The 22,596-nt window shown below is 40.8% G+C and overlaps 1 protein-coding gene across 9 annotated transcripts in view; it reads right to left on the minus strand.

Moving 5' to 3' along the window:
• Nucleotides 1–22,596, minus strand: part of LDB2 (LIM domain binding 2) — a 225,160-nt gene that overhangs the window by 38,375 nt on the left and 164,189 nt on the right. For all 9 annotated transcript variants that reach the window (XM_087737395.1, XM_087737394.1, XM_087737396.1 and 6 more), the window contains 3 exons: nt 15,761–15,933; nt 10,484–10,606; nt 8,780–8,863 (listed from right to left, as the gene is read on the minus strand). In XM_087737395.1, coding sequence (XP_087593521.1) covers nt 8,780–8,863; nt 10,484–10,606; nt 15,761–15,933 — 380 coding nt within the window. The remainder of the gene's footprint in view (nt 1–8,779; nt 8,864–10,483; nt 10,607–15,760; nt 15,934–22,596) is intronic.

Here is a 22,596-nt window from a genome sequence, read left to right on the forward strand (position 1 = left end):
ACATCCTATGGGTCTACCTGAGGTAAGGTAAACACAAAATCATGAGCTTCTGTTTATTAATTTGATACACCTGTTGATATTTCCTTTAACATGAACAGAAGGTATCCTTACAAATCAAAAGCAATGCACAGATTTGCTCATTAATGACCACTAGATAGACACTGATATTCATGTATGTGTACATACAGCAGTGAAAAAGTTTACCAAAGTTTTCTAATAGGTTAGTACAAATGAAGAATATTTGCAATTAATCAGCAAATTACTAAACAGTATGGTTCATAGCGAACCAACAAAAGTGTGTGTTCCACTTACATCCATATGCACATATATACAGATAGAATTTTGTTTTTCACCCAGAACCAGTGCGATAAATCAACCGTTTCTCTTTCTGCTTATTTTGTTTTCAATTCAAGTTTTGTAAATTATGGTAATCTGGTATGAGCAAGAGTCTTTTCTAAATTGTACCGCTGAAAGTCAGTAGTCACTCTACTGAAGTGAATAAATTTATAGCAGTGTGAGGCCATAATAGGTCAGACACAACTGCTATGATGTTCTCAGATCCAGAAGTAAGAAAGGGAAATTTACAGCTTAGGATCTGTAGGATTCCCCAGCACTTTCTTGTCTTTTCCTTTCAGTGCTGGCAAATTTGGAGATGAGGTCCAACTTCAAGACAGATGCCAGCTGATATGAATCCACACTGCTGCTCTCTTCCCTGCCCAGCACAAGTAGCACTCAGGGAGCTATTAAGGATGGTCATCATTTGGGTAGAAAGGACTAGATTAGTTTTTTCATCAGATTAGTCTCCTGACAGTGCTTACACCAGTCCAAGGGAGGTGACTGGAAGACAAATTTAGTTTTGTGTGTGCCAGTCTCTAAAACCCAAAGAAACCCAGGACTATTATTCACTTTTGAAATGCTCAGTCTATTTTACTGTTTAGAGTCAGGTTTTGGGTTTTAGGGTTTCTGTTGTGAATATAAAATGGTGAGATTACAGCAGAAAAAGTGGGACTATACGGACAGACTGAATGACAAAGTGGGGAGGCATCCTCCATACAGACAAGGATCAGGGGATCACACAAGAAAGATGAGAATGTTGAAGATCATCACACAAAAAAGATGTTCTTTTTGGGAACATCCTAGAAATAGGATCAAACTCAAGAGTCCAAAGCAGAACTCCAACATATGTAGACACGGAAAAGCCAAATTTGATCCTGAGATGCATCAAAGAAGATCTCTCCAGCAGAGATGGGTAAGCGGTAATGCCATTTTACCTATAGAAAGAGTGGCAGAGGAAGGGGAAGGGACAAGCAGGCCAGCCAGTAAAGTTAACTACGTACAGAAAATTATTTAAAAACATTATATGACCGAGTTGCTTGTGATATCACAATAAACAGACTCATGAAAGAATCTTTCTGGAGATTAAAAACAAGAGGTGGGGGGGTATAGGATTCACTTTCCAAATCAAGAGACCGCAGGGCTGCCATAAGCTTTCTACAATGAATACTTCAGGTTCTAAAAAAACTGCTTCCAAGAACAAAGATCTGAATGACCAGCTTTGCTTTAAAGCCTATTTCTTGACCTCTTCTGAGCACCGACCCCTCCCTGCATAACAATTTGCACCAAACACCCATGGATATTCAATATTAAACAACTAATTAAAATTTTTGCTGTTTTCATTGCTTTGAACAAGAAACTAGTTTTGGCGTTTTCAGGTCTTCATACAAATCGTACCTCTGCAGCTCTCATTCCTAAACTTAATTAATAGTTATTATTATTTATGACTGCACTGCATACTAGCCCAAGCTTTAATTTGGTCTTCTAAAAAGAGAGCCTGTGGCTGTGTTCTTGGACTTTTTTCCTTCATCTTTTTTTTTCTTTGGAATAACATTATTAGTTCAAATCTTGTAGCTTGTTTTTATACGGCTAGTGCATTGTCTTTGTCTCTCTTTTACCTTTCTGACTTTTTTATTTTTAAACTGCTCCAACCTAACTTCATTCTGATTTCTTACTCATGGATGCTTCAAGGACTCACATCGCTGATTATCATCCTTCCATTCTCATTAGTCCAGACCTTAATTTTATTTCAAAGGTCATATGGTCTGTATGTCCAGTGGGCATGGTAGCTGGCTTGTGTTCATACACAATATATATTTCTTCTTAACTGATATTCATGAGCCTAGGAGTGCCCTTTGTGTGAAGACTGGCCATTACCATCTCCAGACCACCGGTAAAATTTGCCATTTCTGCTAAAATCCCAATTTGTTCTCTAATCACTTGCACTCTGTTTCCATTCCCCATTTTTCACTGCCTTCTGAAATTCCTGCTGTCCACAGACACTAAAATCTATTTCAGAGCCATGAGAAGCAGAAGTGGTCATGACTGCACCAGCTCACTGTACTCTCCAAAGTCTGGTTTAAAATTGCCATCTGATTTTTTTACATGCTATCAGGTTCGCTCCACCGTTGTTTGCTTCTCACGTGCCACAATTTTCCCATCTATAAAACACTTCATTTGTTTTAATAAAATGCTTAGCTATCAGTGGATGAAAAGCATACCACTATTATTGTTAAGAATATGAATGTTATCTTTCCAACTCATGTCCTATCCAGAGATCGCTTCAGATTCCATCTCCTCTTCAGAACATTTCTAAGTTGGTGCTTCGTTCTCTACCTGTCCCATCCTCTGCAGCTCTCCCATCCCTGCTCCCCTGTCCCACCCACTCCATCCTGATTACTTCTTTTTTAAAAATTTTGCTGTATTGTTTTCTCTGATCTTTCCTTCTTATGACAGAATAACTCTCAATATAACTATTTTGTGATGTGTCTTTATTAAAAAAGTGAAAAGCTAACATTTGACTGAATGAGCTGTTGCAAAGAATACATTTCTTCTCATTTATTATTCTGAAAGTAACATATAACACTGTCTGTAAAGCATTAGATGCATAAAAGAGAGGAACAGAAACCACTGTGATCATTACTAAAATAAATGCTAAGAAATTACATTGCCAGAAAACCTTGGAAGAACCAGCTAATTATAGCTGGCACAGACAGATTACGGATAGCCAGCTATAGTCATCTGAATCCTTCTGTGAGAACCCTCTGATTTTGACTGCATTTTTCTGGGGAAAGCTGCCCCAAGCTGATTTTAGGTTGAAAAATTCCATCATTTATAGGAATAAAGTCTACAAAATGTTGTGTCTGCTTTCAGCATCTCCAGTTCTGAGGATTCTTTAAAATTTTGACAGCTTTCATAGGAAAAGCTCCAGAATGATTAAATGATCCAACCCCCCTCCTTGGAGTGCTTGTGAACCCTTAACAGAATTTCTTATTCATATCCATTAGGATACAGCATCTCGCTACACGATCACATACTCTGTTTCCCTAACACCCCCCATTCAGTGCACAGCACAAAGTAAATGAAGTTGCTGTGTGTAGGACTTCATTCGTATCTACTGAAAACATGGAAACGTGGCAGAAGCATGAAGCAGGGAAGAGCAGAGCAAGAAAGTTTGAGCTCAGAGTAACCCAATGCTGCTTTAACAAACTGCCCCTGCCCCCGAGCTCTACCGTGGTACTAAGCAATGGAAAAACCATTTTCACTACTGTGTTCCCAGAAACACCTTTTTCAACTATACTGCTAGCCTGAGACAACAGACTGCATCCAACGGCAATAGTTTTGTTATTAGTACATGGGACAAGACGAAATTCCAAGTGCTCTGCAAAACCAGGCCCTTGCTTTCTCAGAATGGCCCCCTCCCCTTGGCTGACCCCTCTGAGTGCCCCGGTGCTCATCTCTGTGCCTCAATGCCGGACGTGCACGCCGGGAATGACAATGCCTCTTCAGCTGGTCGGTGCTACGCAGCCATTGACATTCGCAGCTGAGACACTAGCATGACACTGCAGAGAAGCCTACAAGGAAATGAGTAGCACTGGACCAGTTGCTGCTGAGAGTGCTAGTCATCCCGTGCACTGTGTGTGTCAGGGAACCTGTGGGAAATGCAATGCATGATGACGTAGGTAGAAGATGATGACATAAGGTAACTCACAAAGCGAAACAAATCCACATTGCATGAGTGACTAAATATAGCATTTCTTTTCTCCCAGTGCCGGACTTTGCATCCTTAACACGCTTGCATGTAACCTTTCTCCTTCTTCACTGAAGATACACAAACAGCTGTAAAATATTGACCAGATAGCTGCCACAAACTGTTACATACTAGGAGCAAACTAGCTCCCAAATGATTTGAGTTCATATCCTTTCCATGCATGAAACAGTATTCCGAGAAGCAAATTTCCCTGCACATTAAAGGAAGCTGTTGCATGCGTGCCTATTTTGCATGTGCAAAAGAAAATTTTGCATACACAATGGGTATACATACCAATGGCTTTTGATTGCAATGTAAGTACTGCCTTTAGAAAATTGCATCCCGTTAAATAATTCATGTTATTCTCCTAGCAGAAGAAATCCGAAAGTGTCTAGTGAAGAACTAAATTAGTAAAAGTGGGGATTCAGAAAATATTGTCCTCTGTGTTGCAATAGTAACACTTCATTATTGGTTTATACAGAAAACAAATAAATTGGATAATTTGTAGCTCAGAGAAGCCTTGGTTAATATAACCATACAGGATGTAAGGGGAAATGGGAGTGTGCATTCCCCTGCCTAGATACCTCTCCCGACACAGAGCGGGAGGGCTCTGCCACGCTGACTCTCACTTTGCAAAGGACAGATGCAGATTTGGCTCCGTTAACACCAATGAACTGGCTCCCAGAGCCCACCCACGGCGTGGGGACGAGGCAATAGCTACACCTGGGGAAGAGCACTAAGAAATCGCTCCAACCCAACCAGTGCAAGAAAGCCGAGACAAATTTTGAAAACCTGCTGGGCAAGATAAAACTACATTTTGAGGGTAAGGCCAGGTAGTCCTGCCTAATTGACAGTAAAGGCTGGCTTTTTTATAATTTCAGAAATTTTGAGAGAATAAATAATTTTATAGAAGGCAGCAAGAAACATTTGAGCTCCAAATTGTGAATAGGGCTGCTGGTATAAAGCTACTGTTTTTAGAGTACATTCAATCCATTATGCACTGAAAATCTAAATAAAATAGCTGAGCAACTAGAAAATTACATAGGGGAAAAAAAAAAAAGAAGGTAATGTGTGGGGGTGAAATTATTGTAGCTTGGTGGAAACTGTTCCTCTAAGTGTTATCTCCATCTTCAAACTCCGTACAGGATTTCTGTTTGTTCCTGGACTCGTACCGACTGAGACTAGGATATAGGTCTTGGCCTTATTATCTGATAGTTTGTAATATCTACTACTTGATGACTTGATGAGAAATTACATTTTAAAAACCTTGATATTAATTTAAAACCTACAAGGTTTTGCTCATTATTTCTGAGACAGCCTATTCAACTCCTAGTCAGCAGCTACAGCAAAGTATGCTGACCCCATTGATGAGGTAATCAATTATGCTGGAACAAAACAAACTGGTAACTAGAAAGACAGGAAGCCTATGGTTTTGTACAGAGCCAGAAAAAGCAGGGAGAAAGAGCGTTTGGCAAATGACACAGGACAAAACATTTCATTTCCAGGTTCCAAGAAGATATATTTTAAATTTGTATTAAATATGATTTACAAAATCAATGTTCTTCTATGCTGGACAGCTTTACTTGGAGGGAATGAAGACAAACCAGGGCATGCATCCAAAGCTGTGGCTCTACAGGCATGTGGCACTCTGGAATGGAGGTTTACATGCCAGCAACTGCAATTATCCCAACTAGCAATGATTTAGCATTCTGTGATGTCTAGAATGTAAAAAAATTCAGGCTGTACCTTTATATCACAACCATCTGAAATCGAGGTTTAAATTCTGCCCTTAAAGAGACTGCAGCACAGCTTGCTGCTGTGTGCACGTTGGAGAATAAAAATGATTAATTCTGCCCATCAGTGAAGTTTTCGCTTATGAGTATCACAAGCCTTTGCTGTGTGCAGCAGAAAAAAAAAATGGAAATCATTTTTATGCTTAGTTTCAAATCCTTATTCAAAACCATGTAACAGTGCTAATTACTAAACACAGGGAAGACTGGATAAAATATCATAAAATGCTGACTTAAAAAAAAAACAACCACAAAACAAAACACCTTAAACCTAAGTGCATTTACCACATTTTTTAGTGCATGATTTTACAATCCCAAGTTCAGAAAAGATTTTCATGTTAAAATTAACAGAAGAAAGTAATTGGGAAAGAAGTAAATCAAAATGGAAATATATCATCTACTATGAGCTCCCATGATGAGCTGAACATCTGAAAAAAGAGCAGAATGATCAATTCCTCACCACAAGAAAGAGAGATGCAAAGATTGGCTTGGGAAAAAAAAAAAAATTCCTTTTGGAATCACCACAGCGGGAGCCAGAGGAAGCTTTGCACCCAGAGACCTAATGTTGTCTGTTAAGCTAATAAAACTAGCCTGGAAGAAGAAAAAAAGTAAGACTTCATCTTTTCATCCCCTTCCACTTCACTGCTCATCTCCCTAGCGCTTATCTTGATCCCAGTTTTCTTTTTCTGAGGATTTTTTTCCTCCCTCCCCCCCTTCCTTCCTTTCTTTTTTTTTTTTTTGATGCTGACAGGGGGAGCAGCATGGGTGCCTGATGCCAGCTGCATCCTAACAGGGACCCTGCCTTTCTCATTTGCATTGTCACATCCAGCAATTACCGAATACGCCACAAAGGACCTGGAAGGGGTCGGTGACAGAGAAAGCACTGCAAATTCAGCATGGCCCTCTGAGCCTTGCGGAGGACAGGTACTGAGTACTGTGGCTGGTATCATAGAATCATAGAATTGTTAAGGTTGGAAAAGACCCTTAAGATCATCGAGTCCAACCGTTAACCTAGCACTGCCAAGTCCACCACTAAATCATGTCCTCAAGCACCACATCTACACTTCTTTTAAATACCTCCAGGGATGGAGACTCAACCACTTCCCTGGGCAGCCTGTTCCAATGCTTGACCACCCTTTTGGTGAAGAAGCTTTTCCTAATATCCAACCTAAACTTCCCTTGACACAGCTTGAGGCCGTTTCCTCTCGTCCTATCACTTGTTACTAGGGAGAAGAGACCGACGCCCACCTGGCTACAACCTCCTTTCAGGTAGTTGTAGAGATCAATAAGGTCTCCCCTCAGCCTCCTCTTCTCCAGACTAAACAACACCAGCTCCCTCAGCTGCTCCTAGTAAGACTTGTCCTCTAGACCCTTCACCAACTTCGTTGCCCTTCTTTGGGCACGGTCCAGCAGCCCAAGTGCTTGCCAGTGTGCCTGGTCTTGCTAAGGGGATGAAGACCTCAAAAGAAGGCCTTGTGCCACAGGAAAATTTAGAAAGAAAATATGGAAATAGCCTACCTAAGCCAGCTGCTTGCTGCCCAGTTTGCCATGAGGGTGTAATGCAAAACTTGGTGTGACTGAGGAGGAATCCCCAGTGGGGATTTCTGGAGAACATGCTCTAGGATGCCCCATCACGAGACAACGACAGTGTGGCTATAGGGATGTTGCCAAAGCTCAATGGTCACTCTCTATACCAAACCAGAGATTAAACTAACTGTGAGAATACAATATGCACAACACACGCGTATTATTCTTGTATTTATACATGGAAAAATTCTAATGCAATGTATTATTCCTCTGAGGTTTTATGCCATTTTGTTCTTTCAGTTACAGTACAGCAGCCCTGCCCTGCATAACTCAGACTGTAATTTGAGCAGTAACTTTTACGCTAACACCACGTACGCAACAATCAGCAATGGCTTATCATATTGGGAGAGTAAGGACAACCGCAGGCTGTCTATAAGCTGTCGGGATACAGTGAGAGAAATCTCACCGCACATCTCAGCCTGCACACTGTCCCCCTTAAAGTTCAAAATGCTCTGGGGGCAGGACTCCATCCAGAGGGAAGGTGTAACAAAGATCACAGACCTGAATGAAGTGCAACTAAAATATAGACTATCAGGTACAGCTCTACATTAGGCTGCAAATAACTGCATTTTCTAGTGCGCTTGTTATCTTAAATAAGCATCTTGAATAATTACTCACACAATTCAAAGGAATAAAATCAGGTATTCTTGGCCAAGTTAGCTTGGTGTATCACTGAGTAATTTGCCTCATTTTATCTACTAATGGCATGTCTAGAAATAAGAAAAAGCTGAATTTTAACCTTGAAATATGAACTCTACAGACCCGTATTTCAGTGTATGCATTGTAAGCCCACACCAGGGAATACTTTCAAAAATAAAAATAAATTTCCAAACTTTGAATGCACTTTAAGGGTCAAAAAGCAATGGGAACAAATGCATTATTTAATCATAAAAAACACACTCGATTCAGTGCAAGGCTGAGAAGGGAGCTTAGGCTCCCAGAGGCAAGTGAAGCGAGGACTGCTCAGAGGGACTGCTGCGAACAGGACTGGAGCTGAGCCTTCCCTCAGCCCTGCCTCTGCATGGGAGAGGTGGGGAGGTCGAAGAGCTGGAGAAGACAGGCAGCTCTTAACAAGAACGAGCTGCGATTTTCTCAGGAACAGTGAAGCAGAGAGGAAAAATGGTGGAAAACTTCTTGCTTACAAAAAATGAAGCCATTATTCAAAAATTACAGTCTCTGTGTTTCTCCTTCATCCTCATGAAGAGTAAGGTCCATTTCTTACCTGACTGACACAGGCTCTGCTCTCATTACCTTGACTCAAAGCTAACAGTAACTTTTAAAAAATGCTCACAATAATCAGCAGCTATAGTATGCTTACCCTGAGGTAGTTGAGGGTGAAGTTTGTCAGACCCATTCGAGTGATGTTTTTGGACAGCTGCTCCAGCACCTGAGGGTCTTGTGCCTAAACAACAGAGGAAAAAAGAATTTTCACTTGGCTTTTTGTCTATTTGTTTTTCTCTATGTGCTTAGTGGAGTGCAGGGAGGGTTCTTTGAAGAGAGATGCCATTCCTATGGAAAAAATACACATTGATACTAAATTTATGTCATGAGCTACAGAGTTCTGTTTGCACATAAAAATGCAAAGCCTTATGAAATTGGAGCAGAATAAAACTGTTTTCCAGTATGTTCTTTCTGTCCCTACCCATTCAAGAGAGAGACCTAGGAGGTCCGGTCATGCACCAGGGTGCAAGCGAGCAGGGCCCCACCAAAGAGCTTCCTGAGGGATCAGAGTACACTTTGAGCCTTCCATTTGTTGGCTGGGAGTCCCAGCAGACTAAGCAGATAAAGGCAGGAATAAAGATGTCTTTTTCTTTTTGTGGATAAGAAACTGAAGCAGAGAGAACTCATCAAGGCACCTTCAGCAGAGCTGATCACGTAAGTGGCATTAAGCACAGGCTGGAGAACCCTTCTGGTCTAAGTTATTTTCCCAGAATTAAACAGGAAAAATGCAAGCACTGTCTTTCTCTGACCCTAGCCAGGAGCTTCACCTGTGAGACCAGCCTCCTCTTTAAAATGAGATCAATCTCATTACTAAAATTAATACCTGCTGGTTGCTGCCTAACCTGGCCTACTCTCTTTGAATTGCAGCCCTCTAAATCCATATTGTTGCTCATGGCCATCCTTGTTGTCCCTTAATGGGATACTGTTGAAAAGTTCAGAAGATCAGCCCTCTAAAATAACTCAGAGAGAGAAACGGTGGGGCAGATTTTCAAAGGTATTTTCTTCAGGCCTGTAATACAATTTTCAGAAGAGTCCAGGCTGCTTAAGTTATTTAAAACTCCTCGCTAAGAATGTATCTTTATCTATGTATATCTAAGTAACTTGATGTCAAAATATGGGCACGTATTTGGGCCTGTGTTCTTACGTTCTATAAAACCAGTCCTGCAAATAATTTTGTATATGGAGCACTGCTAATCTGAACGATTCTACAGTGCAGAACTGAAAGTCGCAATAAGACTCTGTCCTTTGTTTCTCCCCAACGATTTACTTTATAAGAGTTCGACTTCAACCTGTAGAGTATTTAATATTTTAATATTCCATTGTGTGTGTTTTCATACAATTAAAAAAAAAAAAAAAGTCTTGAAATGTGAAAAAAGAAGATCTCGATTATAATTCTAAGGGTTTCCAAGTAAATACATGGTAATTGCTTCTTTTCTGTCTCATACAAGGGTAACAATGCTTAATTTAAAGACTAAATATAATTCATACCTACAATGATGAAAATTCACTGAATTTAGTGTAGTTCAGATCAATAAGAACAGATTATGGGCCCAAATCATACAGACCACTAAATGGGATTAAAAGGAAAACTGTGTGCTAAAACAAAATGAAAACATAGCAACAGTGGCAACAATAGAGCACTGAGAAACAAGGGAGCGATGAAAGAACTTGTAAATGGATGCGGTTGCAGGCAAAACAAAATATTTATAGTTAATTGCCTTGGGTGTGAAATTTGCTGGAATTCTTCATAAACCTAATCTCATCTCTTTGCATTAGGTCAAGTGAAAAAAGGATTACTTACATGCATGGCTAGAATGCTGCGTGGGACTAATTCTCTGTACTGTCTAATAGTAAAGTGCCATGTTTTTATTCTCATAAGATCATCAAAAGTAAACTCCAAGATAAGACGTCCTTCTGTGCATACCTAGAATACATAAAATGCATGAAATAAATTCCCAGGAATTTTGTTTGCAATGGTATTGTATCATCGATTAAACAACATTCAAAAATATCAGAGCAGCATTCTATTGTTCATCTCTGCTAGATTAATTGGTTTTTTTTCTCTTGGGGAGAAAAAACGAATATGGGAAAATGACTTCATAGGCCTTACCGCAGAGACAGTAACTTATAATACTATAGATTTTATAGCATTTTACAAACATAGAATATTGTGTGCGCTAAATCTTATTTATTGCATCAATTCTCTTTCCCTCGCAGTTCGCTACTGCTAATTAATGACCGAACTTCGCAGTGGAGGTGGCTGTGGTGCAACTGTGCGCACTTGATGTCAAGCTGCTGAACCAGTCGTTCCCAAACCTGTTTTATGTTGCCCTTTCCTTACAATAGCTTGGCATATAAACCTTCCTTTCATGTCCAGTTGGAGTACAGAGCCCTGAATGCCTGTGGCCAAACCTGATTTTGTTCCTATTTTTTTCCTTCTTGTCTTTTCCAAGCGTTCTTGTCTTTTCCAGGCATTTTATCCCATTTTTACTTTTCATTTCTTATCTACTTTTATTAACCCTGCCCTTCCAAGGAAAGCCAGATGGGGTGTCTGCCATCGGGCTGTATGAGCTGCATTGCCACAGCAGGTTTGAGAGCCAGGGGGGCAGAGACAAGGTTGCAGTCGTGGACAGCAGAGCTGCTTCCACAGAAAGTGGCTCACGCAGCTTTGTGAGGGGCCTTGTCTGAGAAAGGAGAGAAAATATGGGAGGAATAACTGCAGTAAGTGGGTACCATCTGGAAATGAAAAGTAAAATAAATTACTGGGGACTTTTAAACAACTGTCCACAACTGTATGTGGAAAAAATGCTGTGGCTGTGGTGGTCTTTAAGGTGCAAAATACATGCCCAGCATGGTATCCTGACTGGAGTACTTTAAATGATGCATGATCTGAAAATTAACTCCCTCTGTTGTTGATCTTTTTCTTTAAATTGGATGTTCAGACTTACAACTCCTATTCAAAGTAAACTTGCAAGTGCAGTGTCCAGAGATATGGTGGAAACAGGGTGTAACGGCTTTCAAAAGAAAAGGTTCCTGCAACTGTATTTTTAATACAGCTAATATTTGATTGAACAACTAGCCATCCTAGATTCAGTTGAGTCTGTTGAGCCTTTTTACAAGCCCCAACTCAGACTTGGCTAGTTCCCACTTGGGCAATGTGTGGCTTTTCTGGTTAACAGTTCACTTAACGTCATCATAGTTTTTCCTCCTGGCTGTTTCTGCAAAAACACGTAGGTAATTTTAAACAGACATACTATATAGACAAATTACTGTAGACCTATGAAGGAGAATCTTGCAACAGGTTCTCATCTGCCCTTTTCAACATACCTTAGTGATGCCTTCAAATTTTTAATGTGACTTATTTTGTCATTTGACCCTGATTTTGATTTTCTCATCAGTTGCACTATGATAAGAAATTACACAGGGGTACACATGCACACACTTAAGGGTTCATACAAGAAGAAAAACATTTTATATTAATGTTACTGTGTTGAGGCCAAAGATCCCGATTACTGAGCAGTTAACATGAAAATATTTCAGGCTTAAAATATTTTTTTATAATAATACCTGTGGCTTCTCAAATGTTTCTTCTGTTAAGCTCAAAACCCCACAGCTCTTAACAGATTTATTTTATGTACTGGCATTAACAAATTTTAATAGAAAAACTGAAACACATACCTCATATCACAGTAGTAAAAATTTATACATCTTACAAAGGAATTTAATTTCCTTATGTAGAGCAGAATTTTACGCATTGCTTTTAATCAATAAAATTGGTGCAGTTCTTATTTTAAATGGGCCTCTTATTTTTTTTTAAAGCTGCCTTTTACATAGAATCCAAAAAATCAAAAGGGTCTCCAATTAAGAAAACATTTTCTGTTGTGCTGAATTCATGTTACCGTACTGTGAGCTCTGACATTTTGTTTCTGTGGTAACCAAAATCAGCTGATTAGTTGGCATGGCAACAGAAAAGATGTAATCCCAGCAGACACACTCTAATCAATGCCCCCAGCACAGATGGTCTCCGGAGGATCAACAAGAAAGAGGCTGGCAGGCATTCAGTATATCACGTGGTTGCTCTAGACTAGGCCAGGAAAAAACTAAAAAAGAACATTTCTCAAACTAACCAATAGCTTTTTAACCCCTTCACTGCACTTATTAATTGTAGGAATTTCAACTGCTTGCACCTATGAAAACCAACTTTGGTCCTGTGCCTTATTGCTGAGAGTCTCACTCTCCTAACACCGGGCATCTTTTAAAACTCTTCCCTTTTTATTAACGACCATTTCTCAAACCTGACTCTGTGCTTGAAAAGAAACCTAAAGCTTGTACACATCTGGGAAATGCCTAAGATTGCTCGTAAGGACTAAAATCACTGAGTTTCAAGGGCTTCACCTATAAAATCCAGCTGATGGCCGCACTGTCGGGCGCAGGAAGAGACCGGTGTGAACACGGGTTGCTCACTACTCAGTGGTGAAGGCAAAGCTTGCCTCTGCCAATCTATCGGGAAATATAAATAAACATCTCTAACTGCAGAAAAACAGTTTGCCTACACATAAAGTTGGAGTGTCGGTAAACACAGTGGAAACAGAGACTTAGGAGGATTTCTAAAGCTTTCCTTTACCTGGAGAAAAAAATGAAGCATCTGCCAGGTAAACAAACATGGTAGTTTGGGCTTCAGTCTCTTCTTTTACCACATTTAATTCATGCCATTGAACTGTATTAAATTCTTTATAGTATTTATTTATACCTCGATAAAACAATTTTAAAGTGTGTGACACTTCACAAGGACCTCTTGCCCTCTAAAGACAAGCTGGACTATTCATACTGTTACTGTTAGGCATATTCTAGCCATATTTGTTTGAAAAAAAATAATTGGAAATGCCATTTTATATATTCGTCCAACACTGCAGTATGCAGTGAGTTGCTCTAACTAGGAAAATGTCGAAATGAATGAAATGCAGCTGTGGATTCCTGATTCAATACTTGATGAGAACTGTTTCAGCCTGTTATATTAGAAGTCAGTGAATTTGTAGCTTACAAGTCGTGAAACTGAAACAGCTATTAACAAATATAGTTAGTTTGTATTTTTGCATCAAAAAAGCTCTTCGTGGTAGCTTCACTGGGTCAAATTCAGACATGATCTAAGGAGCTACGCAGTCCATTGGAGTGCTGCTTATTACAGGAGGTCTGCTTTGTTCCACCACCGACGCTGTGAGAGTTAGACGTTCACCTTGGGGTACAAGATCTGTGCCCTCAGTATCTCTGCTAGAAGTTACACACACACAGCTGAGACAACATTTGGCTCTAACTTTCTCAGAGAGTAATATATTCTCTTCTTCCTTATTCCACCAACTACCGTGTTTTATTTCAAATTTGCTCTTACTAACACAGTCAGATTTTAAACATACAGCCATTAACACCCCCTAATTTTTCTCCTAGAATCCAAATCACATCCCCACCTGAACTGCCAGGATACAGAGGTTTGTATTGGGATGGGGAACAGAAACGACAGGGCTGAAGCAGGCCGCGCGCTGCCAGGGCTGCGGTGCTCAGGGAGGCTCTCACCGCACACAAGAGGGTGGTGCGGCGGGAGGCGACCGTGGCCGCCCTCACGCGAGGCGTGCACCCAGCCCCGTCCTGGCTCCTAGCCTGTCTTTGACTTGCTGGATACTAGTCTCCCTTCCGAAGTAACAACACTGTAATGTGCTTTTATGATAAGTAAAATAAACTAATTGAATCAAGAAAAGCGTGTTTTGTTTACTGATTAAACAAAAAACCCCTTTTATTTGCTATTGCATTAAAGCTAACACAAAGGGAAATGACAGAAATCATTTTAGGGAGCTACGCAAAGCAGCAGCTACTGTATACCCTCATCACGTCCTCTGCACATGGCCAGCATGCACAACTCCTCGTGGCAAAGAGGTGCTACCTAGGAATATCTGGTCTCTTTGCATCTCTCTCTGTTTGTGTTTATGTAAGTCACAGGGGGCTGAAGTGGGAGAGCTGGAACAACGACACCATTAAACGCACACCTCCCAGCTCACCAGTGCTCCGCACACCAGTGGCTTCCTCTCCCTCTTCTTTGAGCCCCACTCCAAGGGCCATGAAGATGTCAGGGAAGACACTGCGAAGGGATGGGACGGGACTCACATATATGCTAAAACAGCACACGCCATGTGGGCCCTGGTCATGATGCTGCCAACAGCTGGTGCCTTTTTTGACTCCACTGCAGGCCACGGGCAACACGGACGGGTTATGTCCTCCTGCTGCCCCTTCTCCTTTTGTGTTTTTCTCCATGCAAAGGTTAAAATTCATAGGGAGGAACAGGTACAAGATGGAAAATCATCATTTCCTGTTAATTTATGAAAGGGTACATTTCAATTTTGAAAATCAGTTTACTGATTTTTTTAATATAAGAAAATTTGTGTTTTAATTAGTATTTTCCACCTTTTTGGTACTGTTTTTTATAAATATCTGGCACTCAGTTTAATTACAGGACTAGAAGTGGCCAATGCACGAAGATAATTCACTATCAATTACAAATATTGAATATTCACTAACTGCCTGATCCAGAGCACATTTAAATCAATTGACTCCTTCCATTGACTTCACTGCCCTTTGGACCGGCATCCTACTGTATTAAATCACTATTTTCCTAAAGATTTATGGTCCTTGGATTGGGTAAGTATCAAATGTAAAGCATACCATCCCAAATGGTAGGTACCAGCAATGTGAAATCTCATTGTTGCTTTAAAATCAAGCCCAGAGAAAAGGAGATGGGCAGGTTGAATTTAATTCACCTACAGCTGATGGTTCTGGCAACCTGGCATTATGCGCTTCTCTTGCAATCTTTCTGGGAGAATTGCAGAGGATGCCCACAGAATTTTCCAGTCACGTAATGAATATAGAAAATAGTAATTAAATGGCTTCAAGGGTTTTCAGTATTAGAAATAATCTCAGTCTACCAGAAAAATGCAACAGCCAATATTTTTCACCCTTATATACACTGAAAAAGAAAAAAAAAACAACAAAAAAACCAAACCAACAACATGCTTTATTGAGTCTTCCCTGTTACCTTGGTAAACATGGGTTTTCCATGCTGAGTGACCATGGTGCATTGATCACAGTCCACTGTGATGGATGAGTTGTGGTATGACTCTTTTGAGTGCTTGAGAATGTAATACAGGTCTGTTACACCTCCTTCAAAGACAGTGCTAAAATAACGAGGAATGAGGGTCCTTCCAATTGCTGTGAGGAAAATACAAAGCAGAATTCAGCAAATGCTCTAGGTTATAAAATCTCAAACCATTTGCTAACAGAACATGAATAATTTTAAGCGCAATGAAATCAAACTTTCATTTAATGAATATAATACATGTTCTCTGTCTGCTGTAGAAATGAAGTTGCGCCTGCTCCCATTGAAATCAATGAAAACGGCTTACTCCATTCAGAGGGAGTGGGCTCATCTTATTTAATCTTTTTACATTGATGGTGAGTTAGAGTCACTCTTGAAACCATCTGCAAGGTTTTTTGTCCCAAAGTAATTATTATACAGAAAGCCACATGGTGTCAATTATGACTGAAAGTTGGATATTACTCATAAATGTACAAGTGGTGAGCATTTACAGAAATACACTCATACACCCAAAAAGGCAAAGCACATTTATATAGGGGGGTTGTGTACACATATATGTTTGTCTGTGTGTGGGCACGTGTGTATTTATATATACCCACCCACACATACACATACACATGCACACGTGTGCTTGATTGAATAGGAGGGCTACTGCTGAGAAATCAGAGTCCTGGGGACTGAAGAAGGATCTGAGAATGCAATACGATACATGCTACACAATATATGACTACCCACAGGTCTAGCTGAGATCTCTCTTTAGACCAGAAGTACTTATGTCATAGGCTAGAAAGTCTGAGCAGATGCCTCAACTAGCTTATATGCACCACTTAAACGCCAAACTATGGACTCAAGGTACCCAATTCTGCAATATTTACTCAGCCAAAACTCTCAGTGAAGCCACACCTCTCACTTCAATAGCAGTTTCAGGTAAGCACTACAAGGTCTAATTCCAAATACCTAATAGTAATAGTGAGCTTCTGGGTGTATTTCAGATGCACAAACTAGCAGAAGCACTGACATCAAAGGCAATTATCTTGTATGCAACTGATGTTTTCCATCTCCTTTTTTACAGATAAATTTGGATGCAACCACAAGCCTGGTATGACAGAACACTTCAGTTTATAATAGACCGATACTTCCATACCGAATGACTCATTGCTTTGCATGCATTAATCAATCCACAGTAATTCTGAGTGGTGGATACACAAAAATTGCCTCCATTTTACAGAGGGAAAAACCAAGTGATCTAAACTGTGTTTTGGAAGAATGAGATAGAAAAGTCCCCATCAACAGGCAAGATTAGAATTTATTAGTTCCTAATTCTTATTTGTCTATTAGGACTATGCAGTGACTCATGCCTCCCCCATTTGCTGTAGACTTTTGAGAGTAATTTCTAAAAAAATTATTTTCATAGGAATTTTGCCAGCATATGAACAAAGGCTCCTGACCCTAAAAATGTATTTGCAAGTGGGTGTTGCAAATTAAAAAGTATGGCGTTTTCACAGTAGTTCTGTGAAAACTGTTTCTGCTCTGTGCATCACAGTGTGGAATATTGCATGTGCAGTCATAACGCACATTATATAATGGTAATATACAAATATAGAAAATTAGGACTTGTTAAAGCTTTTGCTGTAATATTAGATATTAATGTAATTTAATGCACAAAAACATACCACACCCTCTGGAAGTGGCTGACAATTCAATGAATACGTTGAATGACTATTCTACGACTCTAGCTCCTAAAAAATCCCACCCACGCACCACGCATATATTAGCTTTCTACAGTCTTTTAATTTAATTTAGAAAAACTGAAGTCCAGTGTATCAGCATAGGACTCAACTCAGGCTTTAACGCAAATTTTTCCATGTTCGTAGGGTATATAGTAAAACGTGAAATTTACCCATCGAGTTAATTTCTTGCTCCCCTAAGGCTAATTAGTGCAAATTAAATTTCCTGCTAATCATCCTAAGCAGCGAATGTGTGATATGAAAATCCAGCATTCCTACTGATTGTGATAAACCTCTATTCACGTGACTTATGAACTGCATAAATATCTTGAAACTATTTTAACTGCAGTTTAGAGACCGTTCCCAAAGTAGCATGGTCATATGGTGTTGCTTTTTGCCTTGTATTCACAGCTACAACACATTCAAGAAGGCTAGAAATACATTAAATACCTTATACTTATTACTTTTCTTAGTAAGCATTATCTGTGTTTGCCACAGGGCTATGCTACTGTGAACAACAAAGTGAGGAACCAAAAGGCTGAAGAGGAATAGAGGTGCACACAAGGATATGCCCCCATGGAACCTGATTTTCAATGACAGATGCACATGCAGACCCTGTCTGTCTGTAAAATTGAAAATAGCTAATGCAAATGTCCAGCACAAACGATTATAGCTGATATTCACCTCCAGAAGAAACATTCATGGAAACCCGTATTAATAAGCAGACCTGTCCTCAGCTCATCAAGTTGCCTTGCCACAGAAGACTGAAGCAGTTTCAAGGTTTTGGTTCTCTTCCTGAAGCACTCAATGGCTTTAAAAGATCATTTCATTTCTAGGATAAACATGAAACTCTCTAAAGCTTATTTGTGCAGGAGACAGTATTTCCAAGAGCAACAGAAGGCTGTGGAACAGCTCTTATAAAGCCTAGGGATCATCACAAACTTTGTGCATTTTAAGTGCGAAGGACTTTTCCTTGATGTTTTCTCCTCCAAAACCTAATTGTGTATTATATGTGTGCGCACCCTCAGCTCTGCTGCATGCATACATACAATCCTTTCCTGGGCGTAGGAATATGAACGTGGCAAACGTGCTTTTCCTTCCCTTCTTGCAGTAGATGGACATGCTCAGGTGTGCATGTACACACTTCACCTGTGTCCGCCACTGTACATCTCAATAGGATTTTAGCAACACCATGTATCTTCTGCCAGAGTCAGCTGAAGGCTGCTTCCCAGCAGGACTCCAGGTAATGTGAAGGCAGGAGTGTGGGATAACCCGTGGCCACTTCAGGGTGCAGTTTAGCCACCCTTGCACCAGAAATGTGAACTCACACCTTGCAGAGCACAGCACAAGCTGTAGGCTAGCTTGGTCTTGGGTTTGCAATTCCCCAGAGGCAGTCACAGATAATAATGGCAAGTATAGTCTGAGTAGCATATGGTGTAACATCTCATCACGCCAACAGGGCTGAACGAAGCCTTATACGCTACTGCCATTGGAATTTCTTCATGTTTTAGAGCTTGGCTTTTAGTCCACAGAATACATTTTTAAGAATGTGTCTCTGTGCATGGTTTTGTAGTGCTCCTCCCTCCCACACCACACTCCCTAAAGGAGCATCACATGGACACCCTCAGAGCCAGCGCACAGATGTTTGCCGCAGGAGCTCTGAGAGTTTGCAGTAGCAGTTTGAGTATGGGGAGGCTCTTGTAATTTCCTTCACTGGTGTCAGGGCCCTGAGAGCACCCTGAGAGCACCCTGCTCTGAGGCTGGACTGCCAGAAGGATTTTCTTTCTGGCTTCTCGGTGGAATCCTTACCCAGCTACTGCAAGGCTTTCTGCCTACATCCTCATGGAGCTCCCTGCAACTGGATCTCCTTCCAGTCCCGTCTCCTATCCAACTGTTCTTTATTCTTTCTCCAGTCTCATTGCTCACCTACCCCCATGGTCCAATCCTCTGTTTTCTCACCGTATGGTTGGTTGCTTCGCATCAGTTACCTTCCAAGTTCAATGTTCAACTCCCAGTATCTCCCTGTCTTCTCTTCCCCTCCTCGCATGCTGCCCCCTTTTCTCTTGCTCGGGGAGGCTCACTAACGTTTCCGAAACCCACCTGATTTCCTCACTGTCCTCACTTAAGCAGGACCAGCTATCTAGTCTCAGTCTCCCTGTTCTCCTCCACTCTCCCCAACACACCAGCTTCATGCCCACTTTCTCAGTGCCCTTCCTACCCAGCCAGGCTGCCCCAGCTCCTTGTCCCAGGCTCCCTGTCTCAGCATTCTAAGCCCTCCTTCTGGATCTCGATTTTGTGGGTTTTTTTCCCCCAGGATTCTCTCTCTGCTCTTTTCCCCACTCTGCCTCCTCCTAACAGCACATTCTTTCTCCAAAGGAAACCCATCTCCCCTTCCTTCCTTCACCTTCTCATCCAGCCAGGGAGCAGGCAAGAGGACCTCTTCCCTCTGTGCCTCCCACCCAGCCAAACATCTTCCTGTTCCCTGTGTTTTTCTCATTGACTTCCAACTCTCCCTTACTTAATCACCCTCCATCTTCTCCTTTCACCTCCCAGTTACTATTCCTCTCCCCTCTCCTGCATTAATGTCATTGTGCACTGATTTATTCCCTTCTCTTTTCTTTCCTCCTCTTCCCTCTTCTTTCCTCTACATTTAGGTCAAGTTGCTTCCTCTGCAGGGCCACCTGGGTCCCAGGTGCATCCGCCGGGAGCACAGGAGAAGGAAGGGCCTCCTGCTCTTGCATGCAGCACTGGCTGAGCCTTCCCCTTGAGCTTTGCAGTGGAAACGTCCATGAGTCCACATAGCCCTGTGGCTGCAACATGTCTAGTTACTCTTTGCAGTTGGCATGTGGATAGCCCCATTGGGCTCCTGTGAGGAGCCTTACTATGTTCCTGGGGAAGGGAGTCCTTGGAAATTTTAGCTGGCAAACTTTAGAAAAGCCTGCACTGAGTACTTGAGAATAGGCACTTTTTTTCCCCAAAGATTTATAAATTTGCTAAATCCAGTCAGATTTCCACAAAGAGGACAAAAGGGAAACTCCTGCCACAAAGGTGAGCAACCCTACTCCAGAGCATACAGATTCCTGGGCATTTAAAAAACAAAGTTGGAAGACTTCCGTTACACTGACAAAACAATATTTTCCATTTTGGGGGGAAAGAAGAAATCTTTTTTGGCTCAAATGAAAAAGAACTAGCTAAAAGCAAAACCAATTTCAGCTTAATTGGGTCAAGTTTGGCAAAATGATAAATAAGTAGAAAGAAGTCCTTTTAATGGGACATATCAAATAATATTAATAAGAGATGCTATATCATCTGCCTGCAAGAATACATTGGAATAGCCATGACTGCAGATGCTGAGGCTCTGAGCCCAATACTCAGGCTTAGGAGAGCAGACATAGGTTCACACCTGCATCTATACAAATACTAACAGGCTCTCACAGTCACATTACCCAGAAAAGACCTTTTTATAGTGTGAAATGTGACACCCTGCATTGTAAGATACTGGATATACTAGAAGAAAAATTCACCTGCCCCTCAGCATTCAGGCATTAATTCCAGATCATTAGAATGCTGCCTTAAATTGTCGTTTGGTCCTGGGCAGCATCCTTCATCCCTAGCTGAGTATCTGAGGATGCACTATTTCCCATGAGAAGCGGGCACTGCCCCTTAACGTTTGCTTCATTTGTGCTAGCAAATCCCCAGATAGCAAAGCAAACTGACAAAGATCAGCTGGATTTAGCAACAGGTAATGGTTATTTATATGAAAATGTCTATAAGAAAGACATATCTGAAGTGACTATTTTGCACAAAATATAATGCTGTCATCTGCTGGAATGACATACCTTTAGCATATTCAGTGGTGGAACGGTTTGGCTACATGTGATTTTGTATACCTTTCCAGTGGATCAGAGACCTAAATACAATTTTAGAATTGAAGTAAGACAGGTAGATTTGTGACACTCCCCCAAATATGAGCGGTCCGGAAATCAATTAATTCAATCTATGAACATAGGCAAGAAGCTTTATAGGTCAGTATCAGTTATATTATATGTAATTTCTTAAGTATCATTCCTGGGGAATTCTAAAGAAAAGAACGAAACCATCTGATATATTAAATGGCCCAAGGCCTGCCTCTCAGGGAGGGAGGCACTTAGGTCACACCTCTGCTTTTTGGCCGGGGCATGCAACAATAATGATTAGGGTGCCCCTCTGTCATCCTGATCCTAGCAATCATTATTTCCATGCCGTCCTTTCATTTATTTTGCCTTTTAAATATGTTTTCCTGAGTGTAAAATACTTTATTCTCTCAGGAATATGTTTAAGTCTAAAATTATTCTTCCATCCCAAATTGAACCAAAAAGTCCAATGATCTCTAGGTGGGAATGGCCATAATTTGTGAAGTTCAGGGTTTTCATAAGCCTCAGACTAGCTATGGGCAGAAAGCCAGTTAAAAAAATAGTTTGTAATATAATTGTGGTACCACCACACACCACGTGGGGGTGAAGGTACTGTTGGCTTTTTTTTTTTTCCCCAAGGAAAATTTGAATAAAATAGAAAGTAAACATGTTTTTCTAGTTCACGGGAAACTGGTATTATTTGTGGGCTAGGAACAGAAGAAAGCTTCCTCCCTTTGTGTCCCAAAGATAGGCTGTCAAAATCTCAATGCCCTCTCTACAGAATGAAGGTTTATGGCCTCTTTGCAGAAGCAGGGCTTGACAGCAAAGCCCTTCTTGCTCACTGAACTGCTCACGTGTTGCCTTTACAGTAGAAGCTCTCAGGGGCAGAGACTTGGATTTAGCATATACATATACACCATGTAAGACAACTGCCAAGTTGGTATAGAAGTGAAACAATGGAAGTGTTAATCAGTGAAATAAAAATATTGGTTTTATTGCTTCCAGGCTGGTTTTTGCAGCTCTGAGTCCTGTCAAGTCCTATGTCTTCAATTAGAGGTAGGATATAAAATAAGTAATGAAACAGACACCAATATAAAAACATAAAATATAAAAAGCCTTTAAAAGTTCCACAGAATCAGCAACAGAATGAAAAAAA

This window comes from Nipponia nippon, unplaced genomic scaffold, assembly GCF_047370975.1.
Source record: "Nipponia nippon isolate SJK-2023a ecotype South Korea unplaced genomic scaffold, ASM4737097v1 scaffold_6, whole genome shotgun sequence".
Classification (NCBI taxonomy): domain Eukaryota; kingdom Metazoa; phylum Chordata; class Aves; order Pelecaniformes; family Threskiornithidae; genus Nipponia; species Nipponia nippon.